This window comes from Cavia porcellus, unplaced genomic scaffold (assembly GCF_034190915.1).
Source record: "Cavia porcellus strain 051 isolate PalLab524CR breed Dunkin Hartley unplaced genomic scaffold, mCavPor4.1 scaffold_8, whole genome shotgun sequence".
NCBI lineage: Eukaryota > Metazoa > Chordata > Mammalia > Rodentia > Caviidae > Cavia > Cavia porcellus.
In genome coordinates this window covers 12,309,011-12,322,502 of record NW_026947491.1, presented here as the reverse complement: position 1 = coordinate 12,322,502, position 13,492 = coordinate 12,309,011, and the positions used below count along the sequence as shown (strand labels likewise).

Below are 13,492 nucleotides of genomic sequence, written 5' to 3'. Positions count from 1 at the left end.
CCAGGGCTCTGACTGAGGGACAGAATCAAGCCGTTATGAGTACGTTATCTATGCAACAGGCCTCGGCTCTCAATATATCTGTGTCACTTCCTTCAGTGTTTGGGCAAAATACCTGATATCCACAACTTAAGGGAAGAGACGTTTATTTTGCTCAGATTTCAGTCTAAAGTTGGCTGGCTCCAACACAGGATGGCATGGCCAAGGAACCTGGTAGAGGACAGCTGCTCAGTGCCTGGTGGACAGGAAGCAGAGAGGAGGGAGGAACCAGATAGAAGATAAACCCTCCCAGGCCCCACCCCAGGACTGCCTCTACCAATCAGCAAGGCAGCACTAAGCCTCCATGATCCAGTCACCTTGAAAGCCCAGCCTATAAGCACAAGAAGCTTGGGGGGACATCTACATAGATAAGAGTACACAGGAAGCAGACATTGCTGGGACAGTGTCACCAGTAGAGTGGGCTGGTGGCAAGGCCGTGGCTGGAAGCCTCAAGTTTGCATTGGTTTTCAATTTTGAGCTGGGGTATGTGACCACATCTAACCCTGGGGACCCGTGGTTGTGTCCTTCCTCCTGCAGGCAGGGACAGGATGTTAGAGGAGGTGGCTTTGGTGCGGCTACCCCTGCTGTCAAACACCTGTGTCCTCTGGAGGGAAACTGGTCACTTTTCTCATGATCCCTGCTTCCTGCCAGCCACCCAGGTCCCTGCTGACCTGGCCCATACTGCAAAAGGATTTGGTTTAAGGGAATTTGTAACTGTTCAGTTGTCCTCAGCTGGGAAAGTAAGGTAGGGCCCATCCTGGGGGAGGAGGTGGCTGCGGGCACCACTGCCTGACGCCCAGAGCTCTGTTGGGTCAGTGCCAGAACCCAAGCAATACCAAGTGCAGCCCAGATGATACCAGCATTATTGGTTTTGTAGATGTCTAGCCTGGACCATTCAAAGTGTAGACACTTGTTTTCATTTCAAATAAAAATGAAAAAGATGATCGTTTGCATTTTGGAAAAGGACAGAGTTAGAGGTTCATCTGCCACGGCTGCTGGCTTGATAGGAGTGGCCGGAGCATTGAGGGATTACTGACAGCTCAGTCACCTGTACAATCCACCAGCACCACCCACACCCTGCATTTGTGACTAAAGCATTTGAGGAAGTATTGTTGGATTTACATTTTAGAATTGCTCGATAATGTAAAGCGATCCAAGGAAGCTGAACTATAGAAATCATTTTTGAAGATTCACTTTAGTAAAATGTCACTGCATCAGGCCATCTGTATCCTAGACTGTGGCCCAGGCCTTGGCTGGAAGGCTTTGTCCTGCCCTCGGGCTGCCGATGTGATCCATCCACAGACCTGGGGTGTGGTGATATCCACTTTTTTACACATCAGAATTCATTCATTTCAAAACAACACACTACTCTTCTTACTTATGCAGAGATTTCTCTCTATGTTTCTGCCTAGTCTCAAAAACAAACCAGTTTTAAAACAAACACAGGAGCCCCCGATGTGAATTATTTCATTTCTCCAGCTCTACACTCCTATTTTTAACAAAATTGTAAGAGAATCACGCACTTGAATCCAGCCACCCCCAAGAACCATGGGCAGTGACAGAGAGGCCACAGTGCCTGCATCGTGGTGCTGGCGTCCCTCTGTCCTGCTCCCACCCATGGGGCCCCAGGAATGTGTCACTCTGAGGCCTGGTGAAATCCTGCTATCCCTGGCCACCCTGTGCCACACAGTTCTGCCATTTAAATAAGGGCATGAGGACAGGACAGGAGAAGGACATGCCACACCTCGGGGGCCCTGTGCCCTCCAGGGAACAACTCCCTTCTGATAAAGCTGTGCTGAGACAGATTTATCTGTCTGCAAGTGGCTTGTTGCACTTTAGAGTCCTGTGTGCTCACACACGTGTGGGAGTATACTCAGCTGTCTGGTCCACACAAGGGAACCTGCAAGGAAACCATTTACCTGCGTGACCAGTTTTCTTCTGTCTTTGGCCAGAGACTGAGCCAAGAACAGGGTGGGCACTGTTGTCCTGGGGTGCAGTCATCACTGCCCCCAGAGGGCAGTGCCACTCCAAGCTCATGTCATCGGCACTGACCATCCCGTTCTGTGTCTCCTGCCTGTCAGAGCCCAGCTCTTCTTAGCCTTGCAGTCGAGTGTATTGCTTGGTTTTGTTCTGTTCCTCCTCTTCAGGGGAAAGTGCTGAGATTGGGCTCCAGACACAGGGCTACAGTCACCTGTGGGTGACACCCTGGGCACAGGGTCCAGCAGGAGGATCCATTGCACCCACAACTGCCTTCCATCAGGGTGACAGTGAATACTTTGCTGTGCAGCCAGGATGACCCTAAGCACACCTGGCACCGTGTATCTGCCCCCGCCCCAGGACTGACCCCACAGCTCCCAGGGAAGGGGAAAATCCCACCAAGGAGGGGTGAGGATACCTGGAGAGACATGGGCTTCAGGGGGTCATGCAACACCCTGCGGGAATTACCTAAAGGTAATTCCTCATACCTGGCCGCTCACTGAAATATCTGGCAGATGATCGTGTGACGTTAAGTGGGGGTGACACCATCCAAATGTGTTCTCATCCACACACTGAAGATGTTTAAATGGCTCTAAATATAGCCCTGTTCTAAGTGCAGTTAGCGAGGACAGCTGCTCATCAGGGGCACTGCTCTGCCGGCGGGAGGGGGCTGGTGAAGTAGGAGGGGGTACCCAAGCATGTGAGCTGGCTGGTGTGGAACTCTCACATGTGCCCTGAGCTGACCTCCACCCATGGGAGTGTGCAGTATCCTCCCTCTCGCCCCATGGCCCCTGTGACAATTGCAGGACAAGGGACATCTGGGTCACATGTCCAGACTGCACAGCCAGCGGGAATCGCACTGCCTGGAGCTCCAGCAGGCGGTCCCAGGTCCGCTGTGAGTCTGGGTCACCTGCCACAGCACACTGCGCCCCAGTTGCTGGCTCAGCCCCTTGGCGACAATGTCTGGCCCATGAGCGGTCTGTTGAGGTCCTCATCCCTGCACAGGCTAGCATCCCTCGGGCCGCAGCCAAGTCAGAGGCAGCCACGGTGCAGCTGGGGAGAGGAAAGGATGCATCCTCTCGGGGTTCCCAGCTCACTCCAACACAGCAGAAGGTTGGAAGGGGGAAGGAGCCGGGGCTCTTCGTGGTGAACCAGCCCCGCGTGTGCGTGGCCGAGCGTGGCAGGCGTGGGCCTGAGTCCCTGTCGCGTGTCTCCGCAGCCAAGCGGTACTGCAAGAATGCCAGCCCCAGCCCCAGCCCGAGCAGCAGCAGCTACGCGCCCAGCAGCAGCAGCAACCTGAGCTGCGGTGGTGGCAGCAGCAGCAGCAGCACCTGCAGCAAAAGCAGCTTCGACTACACACATGACATGGAGGCAGCGCACATGGCGGCCACAGCCATCCTCAACCTGTCCACACGCTGCCGAGAGATGCCGCAGAACCTGTCCACCAAGCCGCAGGACCTGTGCTCCACTCGGGTACGGCCCCCCGGGGTCAGGGCCACCTGCACACAGGGGAGGGAGGTGGGCCCCTTCAGCATGTGCCAGCTGTTCTCAGACTTGGCAGGCCCAGCAGCTCAGACTCCTGACAGGTGTGCCGCTGCCTGTGAGCATGGCAGGCGCAGGTTCCTCCTATGCCCACAGATGCAAGGATCCTTGTGTTCCCACCCCTGCAGCATGAGCTCTGAAGGCTCCTGTCACTTCCCAGAGGATGGTGTTTTCTAAAGCACAAGAAGCTGTCCTCTCCCTCACTGGGATCAAGTCATGACCCCAGACCAAGGACATCGTGTGCCTTGGTGGCATCTCAGATGAGCACAGAGAATATGAAAGACCAGTCTCCCTTGAATGGTTGACTGGGGAAAGGCTTTGCAAGATCCTGTTAACCCATGCTCCCCACAGATGACCCTGGGGACAGGGCACTGAGGGAGGACTGGTCAGACTCTATCTCCCCAATGGCCTCATGGTCACAGACCCGGGGTACAAGGCTTTTCTATGGTTTATTTCCTTATCCATCAATACCTTGTCTGTGCTAGAGCAGGACAAGTGGCTAAGCCTAACAGGGCAGAAAATCAAGATCGCTGCCTGGCCAGGGCCACTAGGTGGCTGGCATGAGCCACGCTCCCCAAGCCCGGCCGTGCTCTGCTCTCCGCACATGTCCAAGGCTCTCGGCTAAGCAAAGCGCCTCCCTCAGCTCCCAAGAGCTGTGGACCCTGCTCCATGAGCTCACAGCCCTGACCCTAGTGTTACAAATCTGTGTCATTGTGCAGGCACAGAAGGGTCAGTGATCTCACGTTTTGTCAATGCTTTCTTTTCTTTGGATAGTTGGATCCTTATGTAGTTTCAAAGCATTGGGAGCCAGCAGTGTTCTTGGTCAGGATTTGCATGGAAAAATTCTTCCCTGGCAGAGAAGACAGACAGGAAGCCCCATCAAAATTTTCCTTTCTTTCTTGAAATTAAACTCAAAGTAATAACTCCAACATCATGTGGCCTGAGAGGGTGTGCCGGCTGCACTCAGTAGAGAGCTTAGGCCGGGCACTCAGGAAAAGGTTTCTCAGAAGAAGCCCCAGGCTGGGATGCCTGTCCTCTGCCACCTGCTCCTCCTCCTCGTCCTCCTCCTCCTGCTCCTCCTCCTGCTGCTTCTGCTCCTCCTCCTCCTGCTCCTCCTCGTGCTCCTCCTGCTCCTCCTGCTCCTCTTCTCCTGCTCCCCCTGCTCCTCCTCATCTTCCTCTTCCGTCTCCTCCTCCTCCTGCTCCTGATCTTCCTCCTTCTACTCCTCTTCCTCCTCCTGCAGGCAGTGACACCTAGAAAGAAGTGCTGTATGACACAGGAACCCAGCAGTGTCACCCCAGCTCTGAGATCATATTTGGTGCACAGGAGGCCATTTGGACGCGAGGTGGAGGACGGCTGGGGACATCTGTAGTTTTCTTACTCTGTGTTCCTGTGTCCCCTTGCGTCCACTCATCCCCTCCTCAGGCAAGGCAAACTCTGCAGAACCCTGAGTCTCTTTATATGCAAAAAACAAAGTGCCTCACCCCGCAATTCCGGGTCTAAGAGTGGTGCAGACCCAAACCAGCAAAAGGGAGTGCAACTGGCCACAAGGCCTTTGGACTACAGTCATATCTCTTCTCATCACAGGATTATAAAGAAAATTCCACTTCCTTCCCCTGCTCAAGGTCTTCCTTCTTTTCATTTCTTGAAATAGCACCATTCGTAAATCTAAAGGAAAAACTTTAAGCTGACACATAGACAAGTATACACACGCACACATGTATTTTTTATCTCATAGGCATCTGAACTACAGTGAAATCAAAACTCAGCCTGGTGGCGCACACTTGTCATCCCAGCTCTCTGGGAGACTGAGGCAGGGGGATGGAAATCTCTAACCCAGTTAGGCAACTTAGTGACTTCATGAGACTCCAGTCCCAAAGCAAAAAACAAAACAAAAAAGGCTGAGGACATAGCTCAGTGTGAAAGCTCTGGGTTTTAATCCCTAACCTGCAGGGGGGTGGAAATAGCATTTCTTTAAATTTCTTCTGGCCAAGCTCATTTCTAAACCATAGATGTACTGAGGGGGCAAAGGAGAAAGAAAAGGAGAGAACTTAAGAGATGGCAGAGGAGCGGGTGGACAGAGGGAGGTGATCCTCGAGCCAGGAAGCTGGAGGCAGCACATGCCCCTGACACATGGGTTCCCCTAAGGGTCATGTCAGGGACCCTGGCTGATCACAGCAGGCAGCAACTGAGTGACTCACAGCCAGATCAGCCAAGCCCATGAGCCACCCTTCTGCCCACAGAACCCTGACATGGAGGTGGATGAGAATGGCACCCTGGACCTCAGCATGAACAAGCAGAGGCCTCGGGACAGCTGCTGCCCCGTCCTGACGCCCCTGGAGCCCATGTCCCCCCAGCAACAGGCGGTGATGAGCAGCAGGTGTTTCCAGTTAAGTGAGGGAGACTGCTGGGACCTGCCGGTGGACTACACCAAGATGAAGCCCCGGCGGGTGGACGAGGATGACCCCAAAGAGATCACGGTACGTCCTTCTCTGACACACCCTGCACTCACTGCGAGTCATAAGAGGAAGCCTGCAAATGCAGTCTGCTGGAGGCAGTGGCACATATGCCTGTAACCCCAGCAACTAAAGAGGCTGAGGCAGGAAGGTCTAGACTAGCTTAGGCATTTAGTGAGACCCTGTCTCCAAAAACAAAAAAAAAGTAAAAGAAAACATCTGCATACCCCTCAGGGAATAATGCAAGATGTGATGAAAAACTAGGGTGATTGTTTACATCAAAAAATGTATTACAGTAAAAGCCACGTTGCTATGAATCTCCTCCCCAGCCCCTTACCACTTCCTGCAGCAGCTCTGGAGTCCTCTTTCCTGAGGGTTTTGGCTACCTCAAGTGTCCTGAATGGATTCAAAACATTTCCCTTTGTGGTCATTGTGACTTTGAGGAAGAGCCAAAGTCACACAGTACCAGAGCCAGTGAGTACGATGAATGAGGACACAGTGTGCTGTGCTTCCGAGCTGCCTTTCTGGATGGCACTGGGCAGCAGCAGTCACTGTATTTGTGATCACACCTGCTAAAGACCCTCGGGAAAGAGGCCTCCAGAGCCGCTGCAGAAACCAGCCAGGGTGAAGGAATGAGTACATTCAAAGTGAGGGGTGAGCTTTTAAAGCACATTAACTACTGCAACCATCTTTTTAATTTAAATTTGCGTCACACAATTGATCACCCTTATGGATTTCTTCTTTAAACATGACCTTTAGCTAATTGGGACTTAAATAAGGGAGGGAAAAAAAAAACACTTTTTGTTGACCCAGAAGAGATGTGTGATGACACTGATTTGAGTGATACAACCTAGTAACTCAAATTTTATTTTACAACCCGTGTTTGGTTACAAATGATTTCACTACTAAAAAAATGTATAAACAGCAAGTCAGTTCCTTTCCAAATAAAAGTGTACCCTTTGCTGGTATCAAGTTACAATGAGAGTAGCAAATACTTAGATGGTCACCTATGTGCTTTTGGAAACCAATAGCAGCTCTCTTCTCTAAGAAATAAAAGAGCCAGAAAAACAAGACACAGTGCTAAGGTTCAAATTTCCGAAGTCAGACCCTTAAAATAGATATATTTCTCCTTAGACTAAAAAGTATGAAATGGAGAATTCTCTTTTCTTTCCAGGAGTGACTTCTTCAGTATTCAAATCCAAAAATTATGACATCTTTTTTTTCCACTAGAAGGTGGGAAATTTTGAGGGGAATTATTAGACAACCATCAAAGCTACAGAGGTGACAGAAACCAGGAGCAGGGAACGAGCTGGTAGTTCTATGGAGGAAGCTACAGGGCCAGCACCTGAGTACCTAAGGGGCTGCTATCTCTGTTCTTCAAACTGATTTAAATAGCTAGGTATCGCATTAACATAAAAACATCTGCATGGCTTGCTAAATTTCTAAGTATTTTTTTGTCTCCTGCAGTGTTAGAATCATTACTGCCAAACGAGAGCATGGCAGTTGAATTCCCAAATTTATTTTAATTAAAGTCCAGAGACAGAAGTATTCCCATAGGAATATCCAGGTTGCTACAACTAGACGTGACCCAGAACAGTGTCTGTCCCCCACTCTGCTCAGTAACAAGGGCGCTGTCTAAGAGTCATTTAAAATTACAACTTGAACACAGTTGTTCTTCTGCAGCTTTGAGACTTAGAGTATGTATATATAAAATATTTACCAGTGACGGGTGAAGTCTGTATTCTGAAATAGATTCAGGAGTGTGCTGGTCCGTCCAGAGCAATGTTAAACCCAGGTCTCAGCAGAAGTGTCTAGTGACCAGGCTGTCCCCTCAGTCCTGTTGCTCCTGGCCATCAGCCGGAGGGCAGTTGATTGACAAACCAGCCCTCGTTTCCAGCAGAGGACTCGCTAGGACAGAGAGGCCACGAGGCTCTCCAAGCATGGTGTGAGAGGCAGGTGCAGACAAGACCACCCGGCGTGCATGTCGCCCTGTATGGTTCTGAAGCTGTGCTTTGTCTGCAGCCGGAAGACCTGGACCCCTTCCAGGAGGCTCTGGAAGAGAGAAGGTACCCCGGGGAGGTGACCATCCCGAGCCCCAAACCCAAGTACCCCCAGTGCAAGGACAGCAAAAAGGATTTAATAACGTAAGCATCCCAGGAGGCGCCACCACGAGTCGCCTCCACCCTCCCTCTCCTTGGCTTCCCGTGAGCCCAATCGATGGCTGTGTCGCGCCTTGCCGGGTGAGCATGCACTTTGAAGGCCCGCACCCCTCTCCGGCCGCTGGTTGAGTAGAGCGAGAGGCCGAGGCCACCTGCTTGTCCGCAGTGGTGCGGGGTCGCAGGGAGGCACCGTTCCATCCAACCTGTGCACTCGCAGCTTCGCCTCGGGGGGCCTGGCCCTCATGCAGACATTGCAGCTAAACTGGAAACAATGAACCTTTTTAAGTTTAAAAAAAAATACTTACTATTTGGCTGTTTTTTTGTTTTTGTTTTTGTTTGGTGGCAGATGTCCAACTCCGGGGTGTGATGGGAGTGGTCATGTGACTGGTAATTACGCCTCACACAGAAGGTGTGACTTTATTTTTTTTTTCATGGTGGATTCTGTCTTTTCAATTTATTGTTTTCAGCTTACCTCAACAATGCCGTCCAAGTAACAATGTTGAATTCTGTGTCAACCTGCTAAGTGCTCTGTGCATGCCAACTGACGTGTTGTATAATGTCTTTTAACCTCCAGCTTTCCAAATTCGCACTTAAACCAAAGAGCACAAATACCTTATTATGAACAGAGTTGTCATCCTGAATCCATATTTGAACATAGTTAGAGTTCATTGTAAGAAAAAAATTCAGTATACAGCACTGGCACCATCGCTTTTCTGCATTGACCGCTTTTCATTTAAATTCGGTTTTCTGTGGTGTTCGTCCGGGGGGCTCTGCTACCTCGAGGGTCACTCACCTGCCTCTCCTGGCCTGTCTTACAGTCTGTCTGGCTGCCCATTGGCTGATAAAAGCATTCGAAGTATGTTGGCCACCAGCTCACAAGAACTCAAGTAAGCGTTCGTGACAATCATTCTCTTTCTAAAAAGTCTGTGTACTTGTTAGTTTATAATAAGAAATGATGCGTCATTGGGAAAGTCTTTGAAAGAATCACCTGTGACATCAGTGCCCTATTTTAGTTCAAAGGACCAAGGCCTTCCGTTTCTAGACAGTGCAGTCTGCCTTCTACCCTATCGTGCATCTCTAGTCCTCTAGAACCTTCTGAGGCACAGGGATTTTCCTCAGATGCATGTGCAGCTTCCAGAGAAAGTTCAGAGGAACCCCAACTCTTAGCCAATGATTGCAATTTAAGAAATCCAAACTAAGCTTTTAAGTCAGAAATTAGTATACTTACTTAAAATATGGATACTTAACAACACTTAAGATAATAGCTAACTCATTGTGTACACGGTGGTAACCAGCTGTACACACACATACATGCACATACACACACACATCTTTCTAGTAGTTGTGTCTCTCTCCTCTGTCACTTTTAAGTACAATCTAACAAAATGGTGAAAACACCATCATCCACACCCCAGGGCCAAGTTTCCCTCCTCTGCATGTCTCTGTGTCATATCCAGGCTCTGCACAAGTTTGGGAAATAGTTTGAGGTTATGAGAAGTATACTAATACCACCATCACTCTAGTTAGAGCAGAGATACTCAAATGTTTGTAAGGAATGAGGATGAGATGCGACAGTTTCATGGCATCCTGAGAACCAGGAGTTCCCCCAAATAATTGTCTCTTTGTCTGACATATCCTATCATGATGCCACATTGCTGCATTTTCATCTTGTTTGGAAAGGGTCTTAGTACCCACACAAGGAAAAAGCTATTTTCAAATCCATTTCGATTCCTCTCCCGACCCTCCGTGACTTTAGACGGAGGGTACCTCTGGGTCAGGATTTTGCTTCACACCTTGTCATCTTTTGCAGGATCCCTGTCCAAGGCCCTAGTGCCATAGACCATCTGTTCATGTTCAGTGACTTCCTGAACTAGCCCCTCCGTCACCAGCCCTCGGGTTTTCTCTTCCTGGACTCTAACCAGCTGGAGGGCTCGCTCTCTGCGCAGTGTGTAGCAGCATCGTCCAAAGCACTGCCTGGTGGACACATATCTTTAGACTCTCAGAATGGACAGCTAGAACAATTCCACACACTTTCCTCCAGGCATCTTTTAATCACGGCTCCCATCCACATTTCCCTCCCGGTCAAACGTGACTAACTACACTTGGAATGTGTCCAGCACATCTGAATATGGCAGCATGCCTTCGAATCTCTTGATGAGGAATACTTTGCAAAAGCTTGGCGTGTCTCCAGTTCCAACAGGCCAGCTGCACATAAGAAAATAGCCCTTGTGCCACTTGCATCTAGCATTGCTTCTACTGCTTAGTGTCTCCAAAGTCCCATGACCAGAGCATTTTTCCTTATTGTTCCGTTTTCATTGTGTGCATCCTTTAGCGTTTCGCTCGGAAGTTTATGTTGTTGGTCTGAAATCTCAAGCAGACCTGCTAATTCTCCGGTTCCTGCACTTTCTTGTGAGTGATGCACTTTCTTGGGAGATGAGGTGATGGCTCCCTACCATGATCATCTTCAGAGAGAGGTATGTCTCTCTCTCTCTCTCATATCCTCCCAGGAAATGTGAGACTCATCAGCACCCTCCTCGCTGCCTCTTCCTGGAGGTGGACGGCATCATCCAGAGGCCAGATGGCCTTTGCCTACCATTGGTTGAGCTCAGAGACACGCACATTTCTAAACTCGTCTTTGTAAATAAGTTCTGTTCTGCTTGACCCTGTCTGGGAAATCCAAACTGGACAAATTTCTCACAACGATCTATTTATTTCTATTCATGGATCTTTAAAGCCAAGGATTCCCATTAACTCTCTTCCATAAAGAGATGACTATGTAAATGACCAGTTTTTACTTGATGGCTATGTCTTTAACCTGAGGAAACCATGGACCGGACTGATTTTTTCCTTTAACATTTTAATTGTGGACCTGCATTTAGTACTTTGCTGAACAATTCAGAAGGGGATGTTGGGTGGTTTTCCCAGGCAAAGGAGAGTGGGCCAACCCCTTTAGAATCTGCATTACTCTCCTTTGGAGTCACGCATGCCTGAGCCCTTTCCGATGTGCATTCTTCACCCACCCCCTTTAAAAGCTTCTGTGGCTTCCTACAGTGCCCTTTGACCTATGTGACAAAGTTCACTGTTCACTGTACAAAGCAACACCCACTAATTATTCATAAAGACAGATGAGGAAAGGGGTTCCAGTTACCTCAAAATTTTTCTCAATTACAGGTCATCCAAAACAAATACTTTTTTGGAAATTTTCCTCTTCTCACATCGAACACCGAAGTTTTGTGTTTGGCCATTATTGCAGCATTCTTGACCAGGGACAAGATGAATTTTGCCAGATAAACCCTAGGTCCTGGGTCTTCTTTGGCTTCCTTGAAGTAACACTTTGTTTGGTTATAATCCCAGAGTGAGAGTTGGCTTTAAAAGAAATCAGTAATTTTTGTGTCTAGTCGTGTACAATCTGTAAACTTGAAAATGTATTAAAATGTAATGTACACATGCATTTTATTCCAAATCTGGACCTCTGCTTTCCCTGAACCCATGGTCTCACACATCCCTCCCCCCCAATGCTGACACATGGTCAGAGGCTTAGAGGGAAGGAGCAACTGACTATGGAGGGTGATGGGGCTTGAGGGAAATCAAGTCAGGGCCCAGGGCACAGGCAGGTGGAGCCTGGGATGTGCACAAGTGTCACTAGCCAACCTCCCCAGGGAGACATAAGGAGTCCACACTGGGGCCACAGGCCAAATACTGAGCAAGAAAGAGCCAGAGTGTACAAATCAAATTGGATTTCTGGCAGGAACTATGCCAAACATAAGCTCTGATTCCAAGGGGAAGTGGCTCCTCATAAGATGTCCTTTTCTAAGATTCCCTGAAGGAAGTGAGGTGGACAGAATCAGAAACCACTGCCCTGCGGGGCCGGTCTCTGCAGAGCTTGGGAGCTCCTCCACCCGCCTCCTAGGCAGCCAGAGTCGCAGATGCCGCTGGTGGTGCTCGGGCACTGGTTTAAGTCAGCACGTTTGGATCTGGATCAGAGGCAATCAGCCCTCAGAAGGACACCCAGAGAGGCTGCCATCTACACTCTGACTGGCCGGATTTAGATGCCTTCTTCATATGCCTGCCTATATCTCGGGGTACCCCAGGGCCTTTGTTAGCATCTCCCCACAGCAAACGGTTTCAGGCCACTGACTCCTCTTGGCCTTTGACTTAATCATTGTGGACATGGGAGACCCTGCTTCCAGCCTTTGAATGTCTTCTTGTGGATTCTGAAGCCCTCAGCACACATCCTGGGTATTTTGAGCTTAGGCATACTGAAATTTTAGCCACGTATATCATAAAGCTTTTTTTTTAACCCGATTACATTTATTTTTCAAATAAACTAGAAATCAAAGAATTAGAACTTTGAATTTGGGTCAAAATATTAGACTGCCTATTGCTAGACTGTCCCCAGGCTTAGGTGCTCAGCTGAAAATCTGACACATATGCCAGGGGAGAATTGGCCGGGACCCAATAGATGCTGCTCACCCCACAGTGACACCTCCCAGAGAGCAGAGGTGTATACATAGGGGCCCTCTCCAGAATGAGCCTCATTTCTGTCATCTTTTGCTTTCTCCATTTACAACAGTAAGTCCACAGCACTTTGTGAATTACAATTGCCCTAACTCAGGTCCGTTACCATCGACAGCTGGATCCCCTAAGGGGAAGGTCAGCGCTGTAGCTGTTAGACCAAGCCTCTTTGTCATCATGAGACCCCCACCTCCACCCTCACTTCAAATATTGCCCCCTCACCCTCCCTTGGGTTAGAAAAATCATGATTCCTTGCGCTGACCCAGGTCCCTGCTGGTGTGGTCTCCTGAGCAGGGAGCTGTGTCTGGGTAGGGATGCCCAGTGGTCCCAGCCCTGTCTCCTCCTGCCACTGAGACTCTGGCTGGCAGCCAATGCCTCCCTTATCTGGAGCTTGGGTATCACCAGTGTGAAACGAGGTGCTGGAGAGGCCCAGGAAAACTGAGGCATAGGGAGGTGGCTGCTACTATATATAGTCAGGAGTACAGACAGTAAGTAGCTAAATCTCCCGCATACAAGGCCGCCTTCTCCAGCCACCCCTGAGGCTGTCAGCTCTCCATCAGGAATCAGAGTCTATGTCAAGTATGGCTGTAGACACACACAAACTTTTGCAGGCACACATATACCCCAGCACATGCATGTACACACATGAACACAATGATTGTGCACACACTTATCCACATATACACCACCGCACACAAATGTAAGCATGCTCCTGCACACACACATGCATAGATGTATGCACACCAGTGCACCAGTGCCAGCACACATTTGTGCACACACCAGCACACACACCAACAGACTCTCATA

The 13,492-nt window shown here is 49.5% G+C and overlaps 1 protein-coding gene across 24 annotated transcripts in view; it reads left to right on the top strand.

Moving 5' to 3' along the window:
- Myt1l (myelin transcription factor 1 like) overlaps positions 1-13,492 on the top strand; it is a 392,867-nt gene that overhangs the window by 325,378 nt on the left and 53,997 nt on the right. For 18 of the 24 annotated variants that reach the window (XM_063254402.1, XM_063254394.1, XM_063254398.1 and 15 more), the window contains 5 exons: positions 3,233-3,486; positions 5,799-6,035; positions 8,034-8,155; positions 8,517-8,579; positions 8,989-9,057. In XM_063254402.1, the coding sequence (XP_063110472.1) occupies positions 3,233-3,486; positions 5,799-6,035; positions 8,034-8,155; positions 8,517-8,579; positions 8,989-9,057 (745 nt within the window). The remainder of the gene's footprint in view (positions 1-3,232; positions 3,487-5,798; positions 6,036-8,033; positions 8,156-8,516; positions 8,580-8,988; positions 9,058-13,492) is intronic. The other 6 variants (XM_063254411.1, XM_063254405.1, XM_063254407.1 and 3 more) reach the window with 1 other exon arrangement.